Source organism: Herpailurus yagouaroundi, unplaced genomic scaffold (assembly GCF_014898765.1).
Source record: "Herpailurus yagouaroundi ecotype Mexico unplaced genomic scaffold, PumYag 192, whole genome shotgun sequence".
Lineage (NCBI taxonomy): Eukaryota > Metazoa > Chordata > Mammalia > Carnivora > Felidae > Herpailurus > Herpailurus yagouaroundi.
This window is the reverse complement of record NW_024412423.1, coordinates 24206941-24232933: the sequence shown is the minus strand read 5'-3', so window position 1 is coordinate 24232933 and position 25993 is coordinate 24206941. Positions and strand designations below refer to the sequence as shown.

At 42.6% G+C, this 25993-nt stretch overlaps 1 protein-coding gene across 2 annotated transcripts in view; it reads left to right on the top strand.

Annotated features, from left to right (window-relative positions):
• Positions 1-584: 584 nt before the first annotated feature.
• SPOCK1 (SPARC (osteonectin), cwcv and kazal like domains proteoglycan 1) overlaps positions 585-25993 on the top strand; it is a 525716-nt gene continuing 500307 nt past the window's right edge. For both annotated transcript variants that reach the window (XM_040444543.1, XM_040444541.1), the window contains exons 1-2: positions 585-747; positions 1399-1584. In XM_040444543.1, the coding sequence (XP_040300477.1) occupies positions 1399-1584 (186 nt within the window). In that variant the 5' untranslated portion in view covers positions 585-747. The remainder of the gene's footprint in view (positions 748-1398; positions 1585-25993) is intronic.

Below are 25993 nucleotides of genomic sequence, written 5' to 3'. Positions count from 1 at the left end.
GGGCTTCGGCTGCAGAACACCAAAGGATATGCTTAGGTCTAATGTGGGGATCCAGGGATGTAGACATTTTAGAAATGGAGGCAGACGGACTGTTTTAAGGGCTTGACAGCAGTGGGCATGGTATGGGGCATGGGCGTGCAGAGACACCGGTGGGCACAGGACCAGGAACGAGAACGGGCAGTGCCGAAATTCACTCACCTCCCAGAGGCCCTCTCAAGGAACGCTGATCCAGCAAGTCTGGAGCACCGGCCAGGAATCCACATTTTTAAGAAGCCCTTTCCTCCCCAGACCAAGGTGATTCTGACCTAGGTGGCCCGGCGACCCTCCTTTGGAGAATGCCTCTACGTTGCTTTCTTGGCCATGTGTCCTCAGTGCCCTCAGTAGCTTTCACCGGCTTGAGCCTGAAAGCTTATTTCGGCCCCGCGTTGAGCGGTGGATAAGCACTTCCCCGGCTGGCTGCCGGGCCAGGGGCGGCGGGGCTGGCGGGCGGGCGGCACGGCAGCGCGCGGCCGCCAGGGGTCGCCAGAGGCCTCGGCTCGAGCGCTCGGGCTCCTCCGCCCGTGGTCGCCGCGCCCGAGCGAGCTAGAGAGCGAGCGGAGCCAGAGCGCTGCGGGCTCACAAAGCGGCCGGACGCGCGGCGGCGGGTGGCAGGAGCGTAGGAGAGCGAGCCGGCGGATCAGCCTCCTCCGCGACCGCGCCACACGAGCTCCAGCAACTCGGACGCGGGGACCCGGGCCGGCCCCCACGGTACGTGCCCCGCGGAACCCCGCGCCCCAACTTGGCGTAGTTGGGACCTCCCCGCGACCACCGGGAGGCTGGCAGGGGCAGGGCCTGGGGGTATCTCCGCGGGACCTTCTTGCCGAGGCTACAGGGCGGACGAGGGATTACCCCCCCCCCCCCCCCCCGCCAGCTGGGGTACCTCCTCCCTCCACCCCGTGCCCCGTTTGGCCAGAGCCTGGGCTGCTGCTCGGATCCCTGTTCTCCCCCTCCCTACCCCGGAGCTCTGGGCACCGTCTGTGGGAGTGCGGCTTGCCGATCCAGGAATCCGCGTTTTTGGGGAGGGGTGCTGAAGAAGCCGATTCGAGAGTAGCGGTCCGTGGGGCACCCGAAGAATAGGCGACAGATATCCTCTGTAGTTTGGTAGCAGCCCCTAATTTGTGACGCAGCCTCTTGATTTGTAACTAAGACCCCCCCCCCCCATTCGTGAGAGGGCTCCCCGGCTCTCTCGATTCGCGACAGACGCCCCAGGTGTGTGAGGGATGACCCTTTTTCCGCCGTGAGATTCCCCAGTCCCTACAGCCGGGGCGGGTCGCCAAGGCGCCGAGACCTCGGTGCACCGCGAGGGGCTCGCCTGGCTCTGCCCTCCGGCTCACGCCCCTGCGTGCCCCCTGCCCGCAGATGCCGGCGATCGCGGTGCTGGCGGCGGCGGCCGCGGCGTGGTGCTTCCTCCAGGTCGAGAGCCGGCACCTGGACGCGCTCGCCGGAGGCGCGGGCCCCAACAACGGCAATTTCCTAGACAATGACCAGTGGCTGAGCACCGTCTCCCAGTACGACCGGGACAAGTACTGGAACCGCTTTCGAGACGTGAGTACCGCTGCTGCCAGGCCCTGCGGGGTCCGGGAGCCTCTGTGAGGGGGGGGGGTGCTCTGAGGCGGGGAGGGGAGGGGATGGGTGCAGGCCTCTCACCGCAGCTTGTTGGCGGGGGGGTTCCCAGGCTGCATCTTGCCAGAGAAGAACTTTAAAGAGAACTTAGAAGGCTTGATACTGTTTGCCTGTTACCTGCGGTCCAGGTGTGTGTAATCGTAGGACCGGGGGGACATGACTCAGTACGCATGGTAAGAACAGCAAGCAGCTTGGAGAGAGGCTCCCTAAGGTCCTCAGTTCCCCTAACGTGGATGGTTGACTTTGCCGAGCCCCCTAGAGAACCTTCCTGGGGCAGCAGGGATTTGGACCATCTCTGGGCTGTGCCAGAAGAATCCCTGCTGCAGATGTTAGGTTTAGGGGTGAGCCCAGCTGATTTGTTCCAGGAGGATTGGAGGGTCGTGGCAACGGGCCTGAGAAAATGTGGATGGTGGTGCTGTGGAGGAGGTGTGGTGGTTTTGACCCTTGGAGTCTTTAGGGAAAGGGAGCAGGCCACTGATGGAGCTGGTCTCCTGCCCTGAAGATGAGCTTGGGTGGCAGAGGATTGCTCTTGTGGGGGAGCCCTGGCAGGGGAGAAAGTTCCTCCTGGGCACCCACAGGCACATCTGCTGCCTGTTTCTTCCCCGAGGCTGGCTGTGGCTCCCCAGGTATGTCCCGGAGGATGCAGGACAAGAGGCACCTGGCACAGTCTTTCCAGCAGATGGCAACCCCCAGGTGCTGTGGGAGCTGCTTGCAGACAGCTCTTTCAAAGGCTGTCCCAGATGGTTGGGGCCATAGGCTTGCAGGGCACTGAGGAAGAACTTTTATGATCCTTGACATTAGGAATTCCTGCCCGTGAGAGAGAGGGACCCGCATTTCCGAGTCTCTGTTCTTCTTACAGGGTTCTTTCAGGTGGGAGATGTTTGGGAGTCACCATCCTTCACTGGATTTATCTTAGCCCCTGTCCTGGTCTTCCCAAACCCTTGCGGGGGGAAAGTACGAAGGAAATCCAGAGAATCCAGATAATTTCTTATACTTTCTAAAGAGCGCCTCTCCAGGCCCCCGTTCCTGAGGAGCAGGCCCGCCCATAGCCTTGAGTGAGGGCTTACCCCCTCCTCTCCCTCTTCGTCTTCCTCCTCTCTTTAGTTGGCTGTGGGCTGCTTTTCTTTGAAAGGTGCTTTCCAACACTTTCAGTGAACTTGGAGTTATTTTGAGCTTACTTAGGCAGTGGACTTCCTCTTTGCTTCCCCCAACCCTGAGATCCCTGGCACACCTCCCCGTGTCTCTGACCTGCTCTGTTAACCATCTTGCGTCCCCTTTCTGCTCAGCTCGGAGGAATCCTGCAGTGACTTTCTTTGCCTGAGGCTGAACAGGATGCCAGAGTGCCCAAAGGGTGCCCCCAAAGAAGCATTCATTCTTGGACTCAATAGGGTAGACACGCTTTTGCTTTGTAAAATTTATTTTATCATTACATTTTGGGTAGAGTTGAGGGACGAGGCAGATGCTTCCCCCTCCACGGCATGGAAGAATTGGGCCAGGTGCAGGGAAGGGACACCTTTGCAGATGCCTTGTTTTCCCTGGCGTCTCGGTCGAATTGAAAGCAGCTGTGCTCATTGGCCATTGGGGTGTGGAAAGGTTTACTGTGCTTTTGTGTCTGCTTAAGGTTTTCTAGTCTCATTGTATCGTAAGCATGACATGATTCTTATCTCCCATCGAGCTTTAAATTTATAAAAGTTGAGCATTTCTTCATTTCTCATCTTTCTTGCACATGGTGACATTTTTTTATCCTTGGGTCAGTGTTGTCCCAAACCTGGGTGATTGTGAAGCTTGCCTGGGATGTTTGTTAAATTACAACATGCAGATGCCTCTTCTGGAGAGTGTGGCTCCATGCTTCCAGGATGACTGCTGGGAAACTATATTTTAAACATTCTAGGTAATTCTTAAGATGTTTAGGAGATACTATAGAGTGTGCCTTAAATAACGTAAAAATGTCCACAGTTTAATAAAAAGAGAGACGCTTCTGTGTTCAAATGCAATGCTTTTTTGTTTCTGGAGAATTTTAGGTGTTAATATTTTTACCAGAATATATTCTTTTAAAATGATATTTTAATCCAGTATACCATTAAAAACATCTAAAAACGTTAAAAAAAAAATCTCCAAACTGGTGTTATTATCAACCATTTTATATGCTTCATGGTGCGGGTGGGGGGGGGGGGTGGTGTCTGATGATACCAGTCAGGTGTGGCTCAGATATAATTTAATACTATTAACCTCTTCAAAGTTGTGAAACTCAAACCAGCTACTCTTTTACTCCAAATCCAAGTATCTCCATTCGGTCATTTGCTTGAAGTAACTACAAAGCCTGTGTCCCCTGGGACCAGGGACTTAAAGGCTGCTTGCTTTAAAAACCAGATGTTCTGTGGACAAAGCCCCAGGGAACTGGGCACTTGCTCAGCCAGCCTGATTGTTTTTAAAGAGCTACGTCTTGCTTAAGATTGACAAAGCTTAGCTTCTCTGCTAGTGTTTTTGTTGTTGGTTGAAGCCACTGATAACTTTGAGAGGCTGTGTCCTGAGATTACTGTTACAATGCTTGTCAATTTTTGAAAGTCACTGTGAAAGAAAATATCTTGCCTTTTCCTGGGCTTAGAACTTTTTTGCACTTTGGGGAGAGAGATTTAGAAGTGATTTTTGAACTTGTGAAACTGAAAACTAAGGGCTCCTTTCAGATTTGATGATACCCATTGGTTGTTGTTCTTGGGCTAACTTTGAAATGGAAATGATGGCAGGCTGTGTGCTCCATGCTCCCTAGCCTATTGAGTGTGCTGTGACATTGCCAGCGATTGCTTGATAGCCACTACTTATCACTTGGAAGTCGTCCTATTGTTCTAGGTACACACATAATAACTGTATCCTTCTTTACAGAAATACATCTTTCACAACTGCTCCATGGCTTGTCTCCTGGAGTGATGGATTCAGGAGAAATAGGACACTGTTTAGATGTTAGGACATATTTGTTCCTAAATGTATTGATGGTCTGTTAGTTTGATTATCGTTATTTTTTAAAGATGAGCTGTTGGGATGTTTTGGTTCAATGGAAACTCAGACTTTTGCATAAATACAGTATTAAGAAGGAGAAAAAGGGACGCCTGGGTGGCTCAGTCTGTTAAGCGTCCGACTTCGGCTCAGGTCATGATCTCACAGTCTGTGAGTTTGAGCTCCTTGTCAGGCTCTGGGCTGAGAGCTCAGAGCCTGGAGCCTGCTTCGGATTCTGTGTCTCCCTCTCACTCTGACCCTCCCCTATTCATGCTATGTCTCTATCTCAAAAATAAATAAACGTTTTAAAAAAAAAAAAAAAGGAGAAGATGAAGAAGGTAGATGTTTGTATCTAGTTGTATGATAATTTCCAGCCTCCTATTGTCATGCATTTAACTTCTCTGTGGTTTGAGACTGAGGGGTCAAGATGTTGGAATCATTCCCTGGATTAAAAAAAAAATTATTTTAGAGATAGAGTGTGTGTGAGTGGAGGAGAGGGGTGGAGGGAGAGGGAGAATATCCCAAGTAGGCTTCATGCTCATTGTAGAGCTGGATGCAGGGCTCAATCCCGCGACCCTGGGATCATGACATGAGCCGAAATCAAGAGTTGGATGCTCAACCGACTGAGTCACCCAAGCACCTCTCTGGATTTTTCCTCATTGCGATTTGGCTTTCCATAGTCATTCCTGCAAGGAAATTTTCCTCTCTTCATTCTTATGTTCATTTGCACATTCATTCCAACCCATATTTGACTGTCTAGTGTGTGCGAGGCAGTGGGCTGTAAGGGTGAACATGATAAATAAGGTGGTTTCTTCTCTCAGTAACCTCTTGTTCATTGGAGGAAATCCTTTACCTTATGCTTTCATGCATTTCTCTCTTTTTAAGTTTTTTCTTATAAAGGTAATATGTTCTGGTTGTAATTAAAAAATTAAAACATTGCAGAAATAGGTGATACCTAACATTAACCAAGCATTTAGTGTGCCAGACATTGTTTAGCGTACTTTACATGTATTTTCTCATTTAATATTCATAAAAATTCTAGAAGTACTGTTATTATCGACCATTCACTAAAAGATTAAGGCTCTTGTCCCAAGCTACAGAGCTAGGCTGTAGAGGAGCCTGGCCTGGACCCAGGTAGTCTGATTCCAGTTTCTTACTGTGCATGCAGTCAATTCAGACTGGAATGGACTTAGGGTGTGAGCCTCCATTGACATGACATGGTAAGTCTTTCCAATTTTATGTCTGAGGACAGTCAGTGAAGAACCTTAGTTTGACACAAAGAAGAATGGAAGCCAGGTAGATACAACTTATTGTAGGGGTCACATTAGGGCTTATCTTCTGCTAATAACGAGCTTCTGATTTGATTAAAATAATATTGTTGCTTACACCAACAATTTTCTTTCTTTTGCATACATGAAACTAGACTTGACATTTAACTCCAGGATAATTACCTTGGGCAGGCCTGAAGAATCAGAAATGTTGCCTTGGCTGGCATTTATCTTATTCCGAAGTGACCTGAGTTTGTAATTCTAATGAGACCGCAAGGACCGGCCTGAATTCTTTTTCCTTTGGTGCACACTCTATGGGATTTGATGGTCTCCGTAGCAGAACTGGGGTGCCAGTGAGCATCTGATCTGCTCATTTGATCTTAACATCTCATCTGTAAGGAGTCTCAAGGGCAAACGGGGCTTATTGATAGAATAGTGGCTGGCTCAGTCAGTGGAGTTGGTGAGAAGAGAGGTGGTGTGGCTTAGTGGATCAGTCATTAATCTGTCACCACAGAAACTTGGCTTGTAATAGAGAGTAGCAGAAAATCATTTTGATTAAACAGGTTCAAGGAGACTTAAATGAGTTTGTGATCCTGACTCTCTTTAATGAACCCACTATCTTAAATCCCCTGTACTAAATGACCACTGATAGAAATAATTATTTCACAGGAATCATGGTAAAGGGATGGTTTGGAAGTCCGTAAGCCTGAGACCATTCCTGTGTTTTCTCTCCTTATCTTCACTTTGTCCTTGCCAGAGAAAACCTAGTTCTTGCCTGGCAAGGATAGTGGAGCTTCTTCACCCAGTTGACCTTCCTAGGTTGACTTCCCCTGCCTCTCCCAGTCCTTTCCCAGTCCTGCCCTGCAGGACTGCAGCTGAACTGGATTGCCGAGAGGTTAAGTCCTCTCCAAATGCTGATGAGATTATTTTCAAAAGCAAGAAGTGGTCCCAAATGGATCTTCAGGCCTTTATTACTCCCCTAGAGGAGTAGGACCTAATCATTAGGTCAACTATTTTACCTTGCTTGGAGAGACAAAGTAATGTTAGCAATTAAATATTTTTGTAATAAATCATGTATTATTTCCTTAATGTGTTTCAGACCAAACACATCTCAGTATCTAAATTTGAACACTTTCAAGGTGACTCATTTTACTTTTCTTTTGGTGAGGTGACTATAAATGTTCCTTAGGAAATTCCTCAGACCCAAGTTCAGAGTTGATCTCATCTCCCCAGATGAGATAACTACATATAAAATATATTTCCTGTTAAGAGATTAAATAATTTGCCCAAGGTTACAAGTATTTTCTCACCATATTTCATTTAATAGAAGGCGCTGTCACTTTTAAGATGTAGCGTTTATGTGTACTTCTAAGAAGACAGTGCCCAGAATGAAGAATTCGGTAGACCCTTGGATAAAGCTAAGAGCCCAGAGATCTACCTGCTCAGTGTAAAAGGTAAATGTGAAATGAACCCACCATGCAGAAAAAGGACCATAGCAAGGTGATTTGCAGGTTTTCCCTTGGAACTGGTGGATGGAGGGAAAAAAAATATATGCTTCTGGCAATTCAGCAGTCTGACTCTTGTAGAGTTTCTTGTCTGAATTCATTCAACCACATGGCCTCTCCAAATCTTCATTAATTAAATCTAAGGTGGTCAAATTGTTTGTCCTTTCTGAATCCCTGACTGCATTTGTTAAGTGGGGATAATAACACTCTTATTGGTGAGGACTCTAGATTTTAAGTGACTGAAATCTAGTTGAAGCTGGCTTAATTGGAAAGGAAAACTTACTTACCTATGTAACTGAAGAGTCTACTGATAAACATGGCTTTAGATAAGGTTGAATCCAGAGACTCAGGTTATATCATAGGACTTGGATGTGTGTGTCAATCAGTTTTCTCTCCCCTCACCCCGTAGTCTTTGGGCTTTCTTTTCCCTATTTTGGTTTTTTTCTCAGGCTAATGAATTCCATAATTAGTGGTGGTGGCGGCTCATAGCAACTACAAATTTATATCATCGGATGGTTTTTATGTCTCAGCAAAATTCCCAGAATCGAGACTCATCAAATTCACCTATTGTATATACTTATCCCCAGTCAGTCACTCTGGACAATTGGGGAGAATGTGCTGATTGTCCGGGACTGGGACCTGGGGATAAAGTGATGGTGAGGGCTCCATTGAATCACATAGTGACAGGGAGGGTTGAGAGGTAGCTCCTTAAGGGGAAGTGGATGTCCACTATGTTGACCAGCCTTCCAGGGTTGGCGTGAAGAGTTTAACTGGCTAATGCATGTGAAGCGCTTAGCATAGTGTCTGGTGTCATCATAAATGCTGAGCAGATGGAGGCTATTATTTTTATTAATATTAACAACTCCTACAGCACCTTATTATTCCTCAATTTATAGTTTTATTTGTTTATATTTTAGCTGTTTAAATCGTCGGATGCTTCCTGAAGAAAGAGCCTGAGTCTTATTATGCGTGGCACAGAATAGGTAGTGAGTAAGCATTGTGTTGACTTGAATTTTCCTAAGCATGACTCCTGATACATCCCTGGGGAAAGAAAGCCTATAAGAGAATTACAGAAGTGTGCTTTTATAGTTTTTGATAGGCAGAAATTATATATCAGGCACAGATTGAAAAGTAGTGTTTGGAGGGACCTAATCTCTACCTCTAAGCTGGGACCTTACAACTTTATAAACCCTTTCAGGGAACACGGTGGTATAGAGCTTCGTGTCCCTGGACCTTTGCCTTTAAGCTCCTCACAGAAGATTGCTCAGTGAGTGTTGGAGTGAATTTCAGTAAATGAATGAATGAATGAATGAATGAGTGAATTATCCTGGACCAGGACTCTCCACACTTGCAGACCAGTAGGTCAGCTAGCTTTGGACATGTGTCTTTCTTTTAGTGATTGATAATGGTTGTGGATACCAACAGGTGGGGGTGCTGTTGAGAATCCCGGGGAACCTGACAGGGAGACCGAACCCCCACACAGTCTGGGCACACTTTCTGAATCTGTGAAAAGCTCTTTGAGCCTGAGTCCTGCCATGGTGAAGAGCCCACTTTTGACCTGAGCTCACCTTGCAGTCTTGCCAAGTATAAGCTTGGGTCTTTGGCCAGAGCTGCCCTTTCCTTATCTATACAAGTAGAGCAATCATAGCTTCTTGGTGCCGCTTGGGGGAGGATAAGTAAGATCATGATGCGAAGTAGGTGCTCGTGCTCTTTGAGTGGCTGGTATACCTGCTCTTCTGATTTGCTTTCCGAAGGTCACTTCTCTTGTGCCCTGTGAGTGTGAGTGAATTGTTGGCACATGGCTCCAGATGTTGTTTTCTGTCTCATGTCTTAGAGAAATGTTGGGTCCATTTCTTCTATTATCCTTGACCTTATCTACCTTCCTTGCCCCTTGGGATGGCTGTGTGAGGTTCTGTGTGGTTCTCTGTTAATTTCCTTCCAGTTGCAGCTCCTGGCACAGAACACCTTCCCATTATGTTTCACATCATCACCAGACGTCCTGAAGCTGGCAGCTCCTCCTGATGTATGTATCTGAGAGGGGCTTTGTGCCCAGCTGTGCCTGAAATCCTAGTTATGTGAAGGGCTCCCCAGGGAGCTCTGTTCTGTTGGCTAAGCCCTAATTGGTATCCCTTTTAATGGTAAACTCTGATCCAGTTGCCTGTAGCCCATCTCAAAAGGTATAAACCGTCTTGTGCTCCAGAGTGATCCAGGCTGGCTTGGGGGAAGATGGAGTTCCGCATTACTGTCCTTGAGGAAATTCCTGCAGGGTCTAGCAAATGCTTCCGGTTGGTGTTCAGGAGTCCCCAACCTCCTGGTTTGGCTTTAGAACCAAGAGGGAAGTACTGATAGGGTTGGCCAGGCCTTTGTTACTTCACTCCTCCAGTGTAGCTCTTCAGTTCTAGATCATGACAGGCTCTCAGAGGACCTGTAATTCACTAAAGGCAAAGCAGGTTGGCTCTGGTTGAGGGAAACCCAAACAATAAAAAATAGCCAATGCAGAGCATGGTGGTACCCTCCTGCAGACATGGTTTGTACCCTCCTGGGATTTACCATCTAGTGTGGCAAACAGGTAAATCATCACAAAATCACCATTCAGGTACAGTAGCCAAAAGTGCTATCAGGTAGAGAGGTACAGATGCCTTCAGAGTGTGTAAAGGGGAGGGGGCGGGGCTAATCAACTCTTTTGGTCAGGGAAAGCCTCCCTGAGAAAGCCATTGGAGCTGCTAGGTGGCAGATGACAGGAGTGAGCCAGGGGAGGAGAAGAGGTGATTGTATTCCGGGTAGCCTGTGGCGAGAGCAAGTCCAAAGATCCCGAACTGGGAATACACTGATGTGTTTCCATTAGACACGTTTGCCCTGGGATTCTGTTAAGTAGCAAGCCCTCCCCTAGTTGATTTAAAAATCTCACTTTGCACATTTTCAGTTTAACACATATTTTGGGGGCAGGGGAATGAGTCAAGTGACAAGTGTGGTGTGCAGATGGGCCAAGTCCTTGGAAGGATGGCCCGTTCGTTTGTCCCCCCCTCTGTTGGCTTTGATAGCCATCTCTGCTGTGTCAGATCCCTCACTTTGCCTCCCCCTTTGCAGAAAGTACCTCTTTCTCTTCTAGTGTCTGTGGCCATGTGCTACTCCTTCCCTTGGTGGTCCAGTGTTCTGGGCTGTGACACTCCAGTAACTGCTGCTGCTCTTTAGAAATAAAGGCACCCTGGAATTTCTGGATGGGGTGATGATTTGTGAAGTATTTATTTCAACAATGAGACTGGCTTATATGGGCTGGTCCTTGTCCCTCTCCCCGTTCCCTTCCCATGTTACCATTGCTGAGAACAAAGTGGGTGCCAGGCTTGGAGGCCAAAGATGAAAACCAAGATTTCCACTCTTAAGGGTCACAGTTTAGGGGGAGAGACGGACACGCATGTGCTTCTTTTAGCCCCATGTCAGAGTGCTGAGTGGTGTGGGGCATTTCATAGCCCCTGCTTCTGGGTCCTCCCAGGTCTATGACAGACATGACAATAAAGGTTTCTTTCTAGGGAGGTAAAAATGAGTTACTGGAGATTCTTCTGGAAGGATAATATTAAAATCCACATCCACTTGATTGGGCTGCTCTTCTTAGGATCCTGTACAAATACGTCCCTCAAGAGACTCTCTCTCTTGATCTTTTAAAATTTTTTTTTTTTTTTTATTTGGTGTACTGGGAAAGGGAGGAAGGAAGGACGTCTTATACAACTGTTTGTAATAATTTGCGAACTCTTCCTGTGTGATCTGCAACACGTCACACTACAGAGGGCACCGTCAACATTCCCCGGCATAATTATGTGGTGGGTGAACAGGCATTTATGCAAAGTCCGTCGATGCCTGTGATTGGAGCAGGGAAGCAGAAGTTCCTGCGGGCATTCCAGGCAGTCTTTGTGCAGATAAAACATAGAGAAAACAACTATCCAGAGAATATAAGCCTCCCCTTTTCTGTTTTAGCTCTCTCCTTTCTCTGCCACCATTCATTTAAATTCAAATCAGTTTATATATAGTGTAGTATTGATTTCAGGAGTAGGGCCCAGTAGGATCCATACAACACCTAGTGCTCATCCCAACAGGTTCCCTCCTAATGCCCATTGGCCATTTAGCCACCCCACCCCTCCCCATGACCCAACACCCCTTCAGCAACCCTCAGTTTGTTCTCTGTATTTAAGAGTCTCTTATGGTTTGCCTCCCTCTCTGTTTTTATCTTATTTTTCCTTCCCTTCACCCATGTTCATCTGTTGTTTCTTAAATCCCACATATGAGTGAAATCATATGAGATTTGTCTTTCTCTGCCTGACTTACTTTGCTTAGCATAATGCCCTCTAGTTCCAACCATGTAGTTGCAAATTCTGTCCCACCCTTTAGATGGAATTGCTGTAACTCTGCTCTAAAAAAGGCCAGGCCAAGTTGTAGGTGACGAGGCATGGCCAAGGCAAAAGGGGGAAATGCCTTTCAGACTCCCATCTTCATAATCTTGAAACATTGCCACTGGTCTTGTTTAAAATGTAGATTTCAGGGGGGGGGGGGGGGCGCCCCAGTCCAGAGCATAGTCTTCAGTAGGTCAAAGGTGACACCCAGGAAGCTGCATTTTACATAGGCAGAGCAGATAATTGTGATGCAGGTAATTTTCAGGCTGTATTTCTAGAAAAAATCCTGGAGAGTTATTATGTATCCTAAATACCCAACACCAAGAGATCCAATGAATAATAAAATTTTAGACAAAATGAGCATTTTGTCCAATAGTAAATGACTGTGAGTGCCATATTTTCCCTGTAGGCCAACAGGGCTACTGTTGATTCCAGTAGAAAGAAGGGTTTTGCTTTTCGTTGTGTGTATCTCCATAGATCTCAGTGGCAGTTATTGTTATGAGGTGCTCTGGGAGTGGGATAACAATGGACTCGATTGGCTTCTAGGGACACGTGTGCATGTGAGCATGGTGAAATTGACCTGGGGCCTTCTACATGATAAAGTCCTAGGGATCCTCTCAATAAATCTTCATGTCTCTAAAGGAGCCTGAACCCAGCCAGTGCTGGGCTAACTTTGTATCTTCTCTAGCAGAATTGATAGGTTTTGTGCACACTGAAGGAAACTGACTCTGACATTGACTTTAGTGTACAGAGAAATGAGTATTGAAGCTTAAGTGGTGCTAAGAGTATGTAATAAGGAATGGTGGATATTACACAGAATATCTACTTTCACAGAGGTGTGATTTTGCGCATGGGGTTGCAGATACTGGTTGGTGGAAGCACAAAGAAGGTCTGAGGGATGTGGGTCGGACAGTGATGCTCCTTGCAGCTCTCTTTTTGGTGTATTAATTTTTTTGATGATTTGGACAGATAATTTTGGAAAGATCAGAGGACTCCAAAAGCAAAGACTCATTAAAGGTGAGAACATTTTTGAGGATCATCAGGACATGGTAGCACTCCTTGTTCTAAAGCCATTGCACTGCCCACTGAACAACCTCTCAAACTTTGCTTTACCCTGTGTTACTGAATTTCTTCTAATTAATGTACCTAAAACTGATGAATGGATAAATAAGATGTGGTTTGTATATACAATGGAATACTACTTGGCAATGAGAAAGAATGAAATCTGGCCATTTGCAGTAATGTGGTTGGAACTGGAGGGTATTATGCTAAGTGAAATAAGTCAGTCAGAGAGAGACAGATAAATGTTTTCACTCATATGTGGATCTTGAGAAACTTAACAGAAGACCATCGGGGAGGGGAAGGGGAAACAAAATTACAGAGAGGGAAGGAGGCAAACCATAAGAGACTTAAATACTTAGAACAAACTGAGGGTTGATGGGGGGTGAGGAGAGGGGAAAGTGGGTGATGGACATGGAGGAGGGCACTTGTTGGGATGAGCCCTGGGTGTTGTATGGAAGCCAGTTTGAAAATAAATTTTATATTTAAAAAAACCCATTGCCAAGAAGGAGAAAATTGTTAACAGATGATAAATGAATAGATTTATGTGGCTACTTGGGGTCTTTCCATAGCCCCACTGTTAAGGGACCGTTGGGTAGTTTCCATGTCTTTTTATGCTCATTGGATATGCTGATTCTTTTGTGACATTGATGGGTTTGGTTGGCTGGTTGGTGTCCAGAACTTTAATTAGGCTAAGGTGTCATTTCCTGTCTCAATCAGCTACTTTTGCTTTGAGTCTGGATCTGGTCTACAACCTTTGACCAGCTGACTTGAATAAGACCTATGCCATTTTCAATGAATGAGAGAATAAAAATGTTATACCTGGTAAAGATAAATTGTGTGATTTTTCTTATGTGACAGAATTGATGGTATAAAATTTTTTCTTACCTCAGAAAGACCTTTACATATGTTTTTAAAAATACTTTGTTTCTCTCCATGGTCATCCTGGACCTAGGTCCTTGCCTTTCTAGTAATCAGATCCTGGTACACAGATTCAGTAGTTGTGTTTGGTCACGTATTCATATATTCCTACCGGAGATACTTACAGGCCAGGGTGTTACGTACTTGACACTGTGCTGGCTATTTAGGATGTAGCAGGGAGTGAAAAAAAAGCTGATTCCTGTCCTCCGGAATCTGCAGGTTCCTTGTCTGAGATAAAGTGAAGAGGAAGGGGTGCTTGTCATCTGGGGACCTATTGGGGGTTGTTGTGCAAAGGAAAAGGCCTGGCCTACAAAGGAACCAGAGCAGTCCTGGCAAGCTGGACATCTGGAGGCCTCGTTACCTGAGCCATGTCTCTCTGTGGAAAAGTAGCATAAGCCTTCATCTGTGAATCTGTCTAGAGGTCAGGCCATGTCAGCCTATCTGACTGACACACGTGGGTTGCCTCTGCTGTTTTGCCTAAGTTGAGGAAGCCAGGCAGTGCCAGCAGAAGGGTGCTAGTTGGAACAGTTGAGGTGGAGCATTTAGATGAGACAGGACTTGATGTGTATGAATGCTGAAGTGTGGTGTTTCGCCTTGTCTGTCCTGTAGGTAAAGGTCTGGCTTGGTAGGGAGTATGTTTCATTGGAGTAGAACATACTTCCAGCAAAAGTGCCAATCGTGCGTGTACTACTGCTTGATGTACTTTCATAAAGTGAACACACACAACCATCAACCAGGTCAACAGACAGAACATTATCAGCATCTGAGCAGTCTGTTTTGTGTCCCTTGCTCTCATGGCCTGTCCCTGTCTAGCGGAGAACACTCCTGACTTGTAACTCTATAGACTGGTTCTGTCTGTTTTTATAACGGAGTTCTGTTTTTTTTGTCTGGCTGCTTTTGCCCAACATCACATTTGTGATACACCGTGTGCCATTCTGCTTTGTTAATCTCATTGCTGTGTGAATATTCCATAATTTATATGTTTTATTGTTTTTTAAGTATTTAATTCCAGTAGAGTTAACATACGGTGTTATGTTAGTTTCAGGTGTACAGTATTTAGCACTTCTGTACCTTTTACTTAGTGCTTATGAAGATGTGTGTGCTCTCCGTCCACTTAACCTGCTTCGGGCCCCCCCCCCCCCATCTGCCCTCTGGTAACCATGACTTTGTTCTCCATAGTTAAAAGTCTGTTTTTCAGTTTGTCATTGTTTTCTTTCTTTGTTTTGTTTCTTAAATTCCACATATGAATGAAATCATATTGTGTTTGTCTTTCTCTGACTTACATCACTCAGCATTATAACCAATAGATTCATCCTTGTTGCAACTGGCAAAATGCCTTTCTGTTGTATGGCTAAGTGATAATTCATTCCACATCTTCTTTATTCCTTCATCTGCCAGCAGACACTTGGATGGCTTGATAATTTGGCTATTGTCGATGCTGCAATAAACACAGGGGTGCCTCTATCTTTTCAAATTAGTGTTTTTGAACTCTTGGGGTAAGAAGTCAGTAGTAGAATTGCTAGATCATATGGAAATTGGATTTTGAAATTTTTGAGGAAACTCACTACTGTCTTCCACAGTGGCTGCACCAGTTTGCACTCCCACTAACTGTGCATGAGGGAGGGTTCCTTTTTCTCCACATCCTCACCAACACTTGGTGTTTCTGGTTTTTGCCATTCTGGCAAATGTGAGGCGGTAACTCATCATGGTTTTGATTTGCATTTCCCTGATGGTGAGTGATGTTGAGCATTTTTTCATGTGTCCTGTTAACCATCTGTATACCTTTTTTAGAGAGATGTCTGTTTATGTTTTCTTCTCATTTTTAAAAATTGGATTATTTGTGTTTATGTTGAGTTGTATAAATTGTTCACATATTTTGGATACTAACCATTTATACGCTATGTCGTTTGTAAATATCTTCTCCATTAAATAGGTTTCCTGTTTTGTTGTTTCCTTTGCTGTGCAGAAGCCTTTTATTTTGGTGTAGTCCCAATAGTTTATTTTTGCTTTTATTTCCCTTGCCTCAGGAAACATATCTAGAAATGTTATTATAGCCAGTGTCAGAGAAATTACTGCCTATATTTTTTTGGTTTCAGGTCTCACATTTAGGTACTTAATCCACTTTGAGTTTATTTTGTGTATGGTGTAAGAAAGTGGTTTAGTTTCATTTTTTTGTGTTTAGTTGTCCAGTTTTCCAACACCATTTGTTGAAGAGACTGTCTTTTCCCCCATTGCATATTCTTGCCTCCTTTGTCGAAGATTAATTGGCCATATAATCATGGGCTCATTTCTGGGCTATCTATTCTGTTCTATGGACCTACGTGTCTCTTTTTGTGCCAGTACCATACTGTTTTGATTACTGTAGCTTTGTAGTATATCTTAAAATCTGGGATTATAATACTTCTAGCTTCTTATTTTTTCATATTGCTTTGGTTATTTGGGGTATTTTGTGGTTCCATACAGATTTTAGGATTGTTTGTTCTAGTTCTTTGAAAAATGTTGTCATTTTGATAGAGGTTGCATTAAATACGTAGTTTGCTTTGGTAGTATAGACTTTTTAACAGTACTTTTTCTCCCAAACCATGAGCATGATATATCTTTCCATTTGTTGATTTCATCTTCATTTTCTTTCATCAGCATTTTAAAGTTTTCAGAGTACAGATCTTTCACCTCCGTGGTTAAGGTTATTCTTAGGTATTTCATTATTTGTGGTACAATTGTAGATGGTATTGTTTTGTTAATTTCTTCTGCTCTTTCATTATAATTGTATATAATGCAGTAAATTTCCGTATATTGATTTTGTATCCTCTGACTTTACTGAATTCATTTATCAATTCTGGTAGTTTTTTGGTGAAGTCTTTAGGATTTCCTGTATATAGTATCCTGTCCTCTGTAAATTGTGAAAGTTTTAGTTCTTGCTTACCAATTTTGATGTGTTTTATTTATTTTTCTTATCTGACAGTTGTGGCTATGACTTCCGGTACTATGTTGAATAAAAGTGGTGAGAATGGACTTCCTTGTCTTGTTCCTGACCTTAGGGGAAAGGCCATCAGTTTTTCATCATTGAGTATGATGGTGATTGTGGGTTTTTCATAGATGGCCTTTATTATCTTGAGTTATGTTCCTTCTAAATGTTTACTACTTTGTTGAGGGTTTTTATCATGAGTGGGTGTCGTACTTTGTCAAATGCTTTTTTTGCATCTGTTGAAATGATCGTATGGTTTTTATCCTTTTTCTTTTTCATGTGATGTATCATGTTGATTAATTTGCAAATATTGAACCATTCTTGCTCCCAGGAGTAAATCACAATCAATCATGGTGCATGATTTATTAAAATGTATTGTTGAATTAAGTTTGCTGTTATTTTTTTGAGGATTTCTGTATCTATATTCATCAGAGATATTGGTCTATAGTTCTCTTCTTTTGTAGTTTTCTCTACCTGGTTTTGGTATCAGGGAATGCTGGCCATATAGAATGAAATTGGAAGCTTTCTCTCCTCTTCAGGTTTTTTTGGAATAGTTTGAGAAGAATGGGTATTAATTTTACTTTAAATGTTTGGTAGAATTAACCTGTAAAGCAATGTGGTTCTGGACTTTTGGGAGTTTTTTGATTAATGATTTAATTTTATTGTTGGTAATTGGTCTGTTGAAATTTTCTATTTCTTTCTCCTTCACTTTTGGGATGTTTTATGTTTCTGGGGATTCATCCATTTCTTCTAGGTTGTCCAATTTGTTGCCATATAATTTTTCATAATCTCTTATAATCCTTATTTCTGTTGTGTCAGTTATTTCACTTTCATTTTTCACTTTGAGTCTTCAGCTTTTTTTTTTTCTTAATATAACTAAGGCTTATCAGTTTTGTTGATCTTTTTTTTAAGGACTAGCTCCTGGTTTCATTGATCTGTTTTTTTTTTTTTTGTTTCTATTTTATTTCTGCTCTCATTTTCACTACTTCCTTCCTTGTACTGTTTTGGGGCTTGTTCTTCTCTTTCTACCTTCTTTAGGTGTAAGGTTGGGTTGTTTATTTGAGCTTTTTTTTCTTGAGATAGGGCTGTATTGCTATAAACATCCCTCTTACAACAGCTTTTGTTGCATCTCAAAGATTTTTGGATCACTCTGTTGTCATTTTCATTGGTCTCCATGTATTTTTTATTTCCTCTTTGATTTCTTGGTTGACTCCTTCATTGTTTAATAGTATGTTATTTAACTTCCATGCATTTGTGCTCATTCCTGATTTTTTCTTGTGGTTGATTTGTAATTTCATAGCATTGTGGTCAGAGAGATACCTGATATGACTTAAGGCTTTTAGAATTTGTTGAGAGTCGTTTTGTGGCCTAATATGTGATCTGTTCTTGAGAATGTTCCATGTGCCCTTGAAAAAAAATGTGTATTCTGCTGTTTTAGGATGAAATGTTCTGAATAATTTGTTAGATCCATCTGGTCCAGTATGTCATTGAAAGCCACTGTTTGCGTATTTATTTCCTGTTTGGATGATCTATCCATTGATGTAAGTGGGGGTGTTGAAGTCTGCTGTTATTGTATTACTATTGATTACTTCCTTTATGCTTGTTACTAGTTTCTTTATGTATTTAGTGCTTCCATTTTGGGTACATAAATAGTTACAATTATTAGATCTTGTTGGATTGTTTCCTTTATGATTATATAGTGTGGTTCTTTGTCTCTTGTTACAGTCTTTGTTTTAAAGTTTTTTTCTTTTCTTTCTTTTTTCCCCCAATATCAGTAGTGCTACCCTGGCTTTCTTTTCACTTCCCTTCACCTTCAATCTGTATTTGTCTTTAGGTCTGAAATAAGTCTCTTGTAGGCATCATATGGATGGGTCTTGGTTTTTGTATCCATTCCATCACCCTGTGTCTTTAGTCCTTTAATATTCAGAGTAATAATTGATACGTATGTACTTACTTTTGGTTTATGGGTGTTTTTGTAGTTCTTCTCTGTTCCTTTCTTCTCTCAGGTTTGTTGGCATTCTTTAGTGATATACTTTGATTCTTTTCCCTTTTTAATTTTTTATTTTTTTTAATGTTTATTTATTTTGGGGGGTGGAAGGGCAGATAGATGGAGAGAGAGCATCCCAGGCAGGCTCCATTGCTGTCAGTGCAGAGCTTGACATGGACCTCAATCTCAAACTGTGAAATCATGACCTGAGCTGAAATCAAGACTCAGATGCTCAACCAACTGAGTCACCCAGGTTCTCTCCTTTCTTTCTTTTCTAAAAATTTTAATTTCAATATAGTTAATATACAGTGTTAAATTATTTTCAGGTGTACAATATAGTGATTCATTAATTCTGTATATTATTCTGTGCTCATCAGGATATGTGTACTCTGAATCCCCTTCACCTATTACACCCATTCCCCCACCCACCTCTTCTCTGGTAACCATCAATACTCTAAAAGACTCTAAAAGTCTATTTTGGTTTATCTCCCCCCCCCCCCCTTTTGTTCCTTCCTCTTAATTTTTTTGGATATCTATTAATGGTTTTTGGTTTGTGGTTACCATTAAATTTGTATATAACATCTTATGGACCTGGCAATCTGTATTGTTGATAGTCACTTAAGTTTAAACCTTTTCTTTACTCCTCTCTCCCACCTACATTTTAGATATATGGTGTCATACTTTATATCCTTTTATTTTGTGAATCCCTTGGTTGATTTTTATAGATATGCCTATTTTCACTGCTTTTGTACTTCCTACTTTTCTTAGTCCTACTATGGTCTTTCTTTTCCACTCACAGAATCCTCTTTAATATTTCTTGTAGGGCTTGTTTAGTGGTCATGAATTCCTTTAACTTTTGATTGTCTGAAAAGTTCTTTATCTCTCCTTCTATTCTGAATGATAGCCTTGCTGGATAGACTGTTTTTTTCCTGCAGGGTTTTTTTCTTTCATTACTTTGAATATATCTTGCCACTCCCTTCTGGTATGCAAAGATTTTGCTGAAAAGTCAGCTTATAGCCTTATAGAGTTTCCTTTGTATTAAGTTGTTTTCTTTTTTCTTGCTGCTTTTAAAATTCTCTCCTTATCACTGCTTTTTGCTATTTTAATTACTGTGTGTCTTGGTGTGATTTTGTTGGGGACTCTCTCTGTGCCTCCTGGATCTGGGTTTCTGTTTCCTTCCCTAGATTTAGGAGGTTTTCAGGTATTATTTCTTTAGATAAATAATCTGCCTCCTTTTGTCTCTTTTCTCCTGGGTTCCCTGTAATTCAAATGTTATTACAGTTGATGGTATTGCTCAGTTCACCATCTCTTTAAATGAAATCTCTTTTCATTTATTATTATTTTTCTCTCTCTTAAAGACTACTTTACATTACTCTACATTACTGCTCCAGGTCTCTTATGCTTCATGTAGTCTACTGTTTATTCCATCTAGTATATTTTAATTTCATTAATTGAGTTCTTTATCTGATTAGTTCTTTTTATGTTTCCTTTCTCTTTGTTAAGGGTCTCACTGAGGTCTTCCACCCTTTTCTCAAGTCCAGTGAATATCTTTATGACCACTACACTAAATTCCCTACTAGACATATTGTTTACATTTGCTTTGTTTAGGTCTCTTGCTGTGATTTTGTCCTGTTCTTTCATTTGGGACCTATTCCTTTGTCTCCTCATTTTGTCTCTCTGTTTTTATGTGTTAGGAAAGTCAGCTTTGTTTCCTGCTCTTGAAAGTAATGGCCTGGGGTGCCTGGGTGGCGCAGTCGGTTAAGCGTCCGACTTCAGCCCGGTCACGATCTCGCGGTCCGGGTGTTCGAGCCCCGCGTCAGGCTCTGGGCTGATGGCTCAGAGCCTGGAGCCTGTTTCCAATTCTGTGTCTCCCTCTCTCTCTGCCCCTCCCCCGTTCATGCTCTGTCTCTCTCTGTCGCAAACATAAATAAATGTTGGGGAAAAAAAAAAAAAAAGAAAGTAATGGCCTTATGAAGAAGAGATCCTGTAGTGTCCTATAGTGCAGTGTCCCCAGTTTACCAGAACTTGTTACTTGAGGAGTGTCTCCTGTGTGTGTTGCATATACCCTACTGTTGTAGCTGAGTTTCATTGGCTTTCATTCATATTCTATGGCTCTCTTTGCCCGTTATGGGCAGGATTTGGTTCCTGTGTTGTTAGTGGGTCAGTCTGGGGCCACCTTGGGTTTGAGTTGAGTCAGACCAGGTATTTGCCAGAGATGTGGTAGTACCAAACTGTAGTGCCCTGAGAAACTAATGTTGGTGGGTGGGGACCTGCATTCGGACTAGATGTCTGCTCCCAGTCCACTGTGGGCCACAGTTGGACTGATGTGTGGGGTTATCTTTGGATGGGCTCTGGCCATGTCGTATTGAAAGGGACAGGTCTTTAGGAGAATGTGGGGGTGGGGCACCCAGTGTTAGCAAAGTTTGCACAGGTCTGCTGTGGTAAGCGACCTGGAGCTGACGCCTGGCTGGAGGGGTCATGTACACAAAAGAATGCAGGAACATGGTGTGCTGTAGCTACAAGATCTCTGCCTGTTGGTTGTGGGAGGGGGCCTGCAGTGGCAGGGGACAGAAGCAGGTGCATTGGAGGGGGCAGATTGCCTGTGCCTGGAGTGGCTGGGATGTTTGTTTCCTTCCCCTACATGCAGGCAGTCCTGCATGTACATTTAGCTCCCAACTGTGTCTCTGCCCTTCCTCCCCTCTTCATTGTGGCCTCTTTACATTTAGCTGTAGAGGGTTTGTTCTGCCAGTCTTCGGGTTGTTTTCTGAGTTATTTACACTGATATGGTTGTTATATGGGATGAGGTGAGCTTAGGATCCTCCTCTTCCACCATCTTCCCTAGAAGTCTCTACCTGTTCTATTACTGAAGGATCTTTGGGTAGTTTTCAGGCTTTGGCTATTATATAATAGCACCTTCTTGGGAATGTCTTTTGGTGAATCTATGTATGCATTTTTTACAGGTACATACTGAAGCGGAGAATCGATTGGTTATAGCATAGATGAACATTCAGCTTTCATAGATGCAGTTAAATAGTTTTCCCAAGTTGTTGTTGCAGTTACTGTCTCACTATGACAGCATTTGATTTACTGACAGAGAAATTAAACAAGCAAACAAACTCTACAGTCTAACTTGCACGTTCAATTCAACAAAATGTATTGAGCATCTATTACATGTCGGGTACTTGTCTACCCTTATGGAATCTGTGTTCTAGGTGGGGAGAAAAATAATGGGGAGAATAAGACACAACAGTTGGTGGTAAGTGCTACAGACAAAATAATAAGGTCACTTAATGGGGGAAAGGATAGTCTCCTCAATAAATGGTGATGGGAAAACTGGATATTCATATGAAAGAAAATGAAATTGGACTGATATCTTACACCACTCACAAAAATTAACTTGAAATGGATTAAAGGTTTATTTTTTTTAAACATTTTATTTTTAAGTAATTTATATATACCCAATGTGGGGCTTGAACTTAAAAGCCTGAGATCAAGAATTGTGTGCTCTACTGACTGACTGATCCAGCAAGGAGCCCCTAAAGATATAAATTTAAGACCTGAAACCATAAAACTCTAGAAGAAAACATAAGGAAAGAGCTCCTTGACACTGGTCTTTGCAATGACTTTTTTGTATGTAGGCCAAAAATACAAGCAATGGGAGCAAAAAATAAATGAGTAGGACTACATCACACTGTAAAAAGCCCCTGCACAGCAGAAGAAACAATCCACAAAATGAAAAGGCAGTCTACAAAGTGGGAGGAAATATTAGCAAGCCCTGTATCTGATAAGGGCTTATTATAGAATATGTAAAACACTCATACAGCTCAATAGCAAAAGACAAAATAATCTGATTTCAAAGTGGGCGGAGGACCTGGACATAGATTTTTCCAAAGAACATATACAAACGGACAACAGATACATGAAAAGATGCTCAACATCACTAATTATCAGAGAAATCCAAATCAAAACCTCAGAGATCACCTCATGACTGTTAGAGTGGCTACTGTAAAAAAGACAAGAGATAACAAGTGTTGGCAAGGGTATGGAGAAAAGGGAACTCTTGTACACTATTTGTGGGAATGTAAATTGTTGCAGCCACTGCGGAAAACACTATGGAGGTTCCTCAAAAAATGGAAAATCCAACTACCACATGATCTACCATAGATCTAGAATCTACACTTCTGGGTGTATATCCTAAGGAAATTATCACTACCTTGAAGAGGTGTCTGCACTCCCATGTTCATTGCAGTATTATTTGCAGTAACCAAGACATGGAAACAACCTAAATGTCCTTTGACAGATGAATGGACAAAGAAAAAAAAAGTACAATGGAATATTATTCAACCACAAAAAAGAAGGAGATCCTGCCATTTGCAATAGCATGGGTGGACCTTGAGGGCATTATACTAAATGAAATAAGTCAGAGAAAGACAAATGCTGTATGATCTCACTTATATGTGGAATCTAAAGAAGCTAAATTTATAGAAACAGAGTATATTGGTATTTGCTAAGGCTTGGGAGGTGGAGTGGGAGGAAATGAGGAGATGTTGGTCAAAGGGTACAAACTTCAAGTTGTTTTATTGATTGATTGATTATTAAATTTACATCCAAGTTAGCTAGCATAGGTGCAACAATAATTTCAGGAGTAGATTCCTTGATGTTCGTTACTCATTTAGCCCACCCCCCTCCCACCTCTCTTTGTTCTCTGTATTTAAGAGTCCCTTATGTTTTGCCCCCTCCCTGTTTTTATATTATTTTTGCTTCCTTTCCCTTATGTTCATCTGTTTTGTACCTTAAATTCCTCATATGAGTGAACTCATATATTTGTCTTTCACTGACCAATTTCACTTAGCACAATAACCTCCAGTTCCACCCATGTAGTTGCAAATGGCAAGATTTCTTTCTTTTTGATTGCCGAGTAATACTCCATTTTATATATATACCACATCTTCTCTATCCATTCATCCATTGATTGACATTTGAGCCCTTTCTATACTTTGGCTATTGCTGATAGCGCTGCTGTAAACGTTGGGGTGCATGTGCCCCTTCGGAACAGCACACCTGTATCCCTTGGATAAATATCTAGTAGTGCAATTACTGGGTCGTAGGGTAGTTCTATTTTTAATTTTTTGAGGAACGTCTATACTGTTTTCCAGAGTGGCTGCACCAGTTTGCATTCCCACCAACAATGCAAAAGAGATCCTCTTTCTCTGCATCCTCGCCAACATCTGTTGTTGCCTGAGTTGTTAATGTTAGCCATTCTGACAGGTGTGAGGTGGGATCTCATTGTAGTTTTGATTTGTATTTCCCTGATGATGAGTGATGTTGAGCATTTTTCATGTGTTGGTTGGCCATCCAGATGTCTTCTTTGGAGAAGTGTCTACTCATGTCTTTTGACCATTTCTTCATTGGATTATTTGTTTTTTGGGTGTTGAATTTGAGAAGTTCTTTATAGATTGTGATACTAACCCTTTATCTGATATGTTGTTTACAAATATCTTCTCTCAGTCTTTCAGTTGCCTTTTAGTTTTGCTGATTGTTTCCTTGGCTGTGCAGAAGCTTTTTATTTTGATGAGGTCCCAGTAGTTCATTTTTGCTTTTGTTTCCCTTGCCTCTGGAGACGTGTTGAGTAAGAAGTTGCTGCGGCCAAGGTCAAAAGCGTTGTTACCTCCCTTCTACTCGAGGATTTTGATGGCTTCTTGTCTTACATTTAAGTCTTTGATCTATTTTGAGTTTATTTTTGTGTATGGTATAAGAAAGTGGTCCAGGTTCATTTTTCTGCATGTTGCTGTCCAGTTTTCCCAGCACCATTTGCTGAAGAGACTGCCTTTATTCCGTTGGATATTCTTTCCTTTTTGTCAAAGATGAGTTGGCCATACGTTTGTGGGGTCCATTTCTGGGTTCTCCTTTCTGTTCCATTGATCTGAGTGTCTGTTTTTGTGCCAATACCATACTGTCTTGATGATTACAGCTTTGTAATACAGTTTGAAGTCTCAGATTGTGATGTCTCCAGCTTCGGTTTTCTTTTTCAAGATTGCTTTGGCTCTTCAGGGTCTTTTCCAGTTGCCTACAAATTTTAGGATTATTTGTTATAGCTCTGTGAAGAATGCTGGTGTTATTTTGATAGGTATTGCATTGAATATGTAGATTGTTTTCGGTAGTATCAACATTTTAACAATGTTTGTTCTTCCACTCCAGGAGCCTGGTATATTTTTCCATTTTTTTGTGTGTCTTCTTCAATTTCTTCCATAAGCTTTCTATAGTTTTCAGTGTATAGATTTTCACCTCTTTGGTTAGATTTATTCCTAGGTGTTTTATGGTTTTTGGTGCAATTGTAAATGGGATCGATTCCTTGATTTCTCTTTCTGCTGCTTCATTATTTGTGTATAGGAATGCAACTGATTTCTGTGCGTTGATTTTATGTCTTGCAACTTTGCTGAATTCATGGATCAGTTCTAGCAGTTTTTTAGTGGAATCTTTTGGGTGTTCCATATAGAGTATCATGTCATCTGCGAAGAGGAAAGTTTGACTTCTCCTGGCTGATTTGGATGCTTTTTATTCCTTTATGTTGTCTGATTGCTGAGACAAACTTCAAGTTATAAGGGAATCTGGTGATCTAATGAACAGCATGTTGACTATAGTTAACAATACTGTATTGTGTACTCAAATGTTGCTGAGAAAGTAAATCTTAAATGTCATACAGGTAACATTAACATGGTAATTATGTCAGATGAAGTATGTGTTAACCTTACCTTGGTAATTATTTTGCAGTATATGCATCTATTAAATTATCATGTCATGTACCTTAAACGTAGGCAGTGTTACATGTCAATAAACCTCAAAGTGCGAAAAAACGTGGGCTAAAGATGATATGGAAGGCACCTCACGCCAGTCAGAGTGGCCAAAATGAACAAATCAGGAGACTGTAGATGCTGGAGAGGATGTGGAGAAACGGGAACCCTCTTGCACTGTTGGTGGGAATGCAAATTGGTGCAGCCGCTCTGGAAAGCAGTGTGGAGGTTCCTCAGAAAATTAAAAATAGACCTACCCTATGACCCAGCAATAGCACTGCTAGGAATTTATCCAAGGGACACAGGAGTACTGATGCATAGGGGCACTTGTACCCCAATGTTCATAGCAGCACTCTCAACAATAGCCAAATTATGGAAAGAGCCTAAATGTCCATCAACTGATGAATGGATAAAGAAATTGTGGTTTATATACACAATGGAATACTACGTGGCAATGAGAAA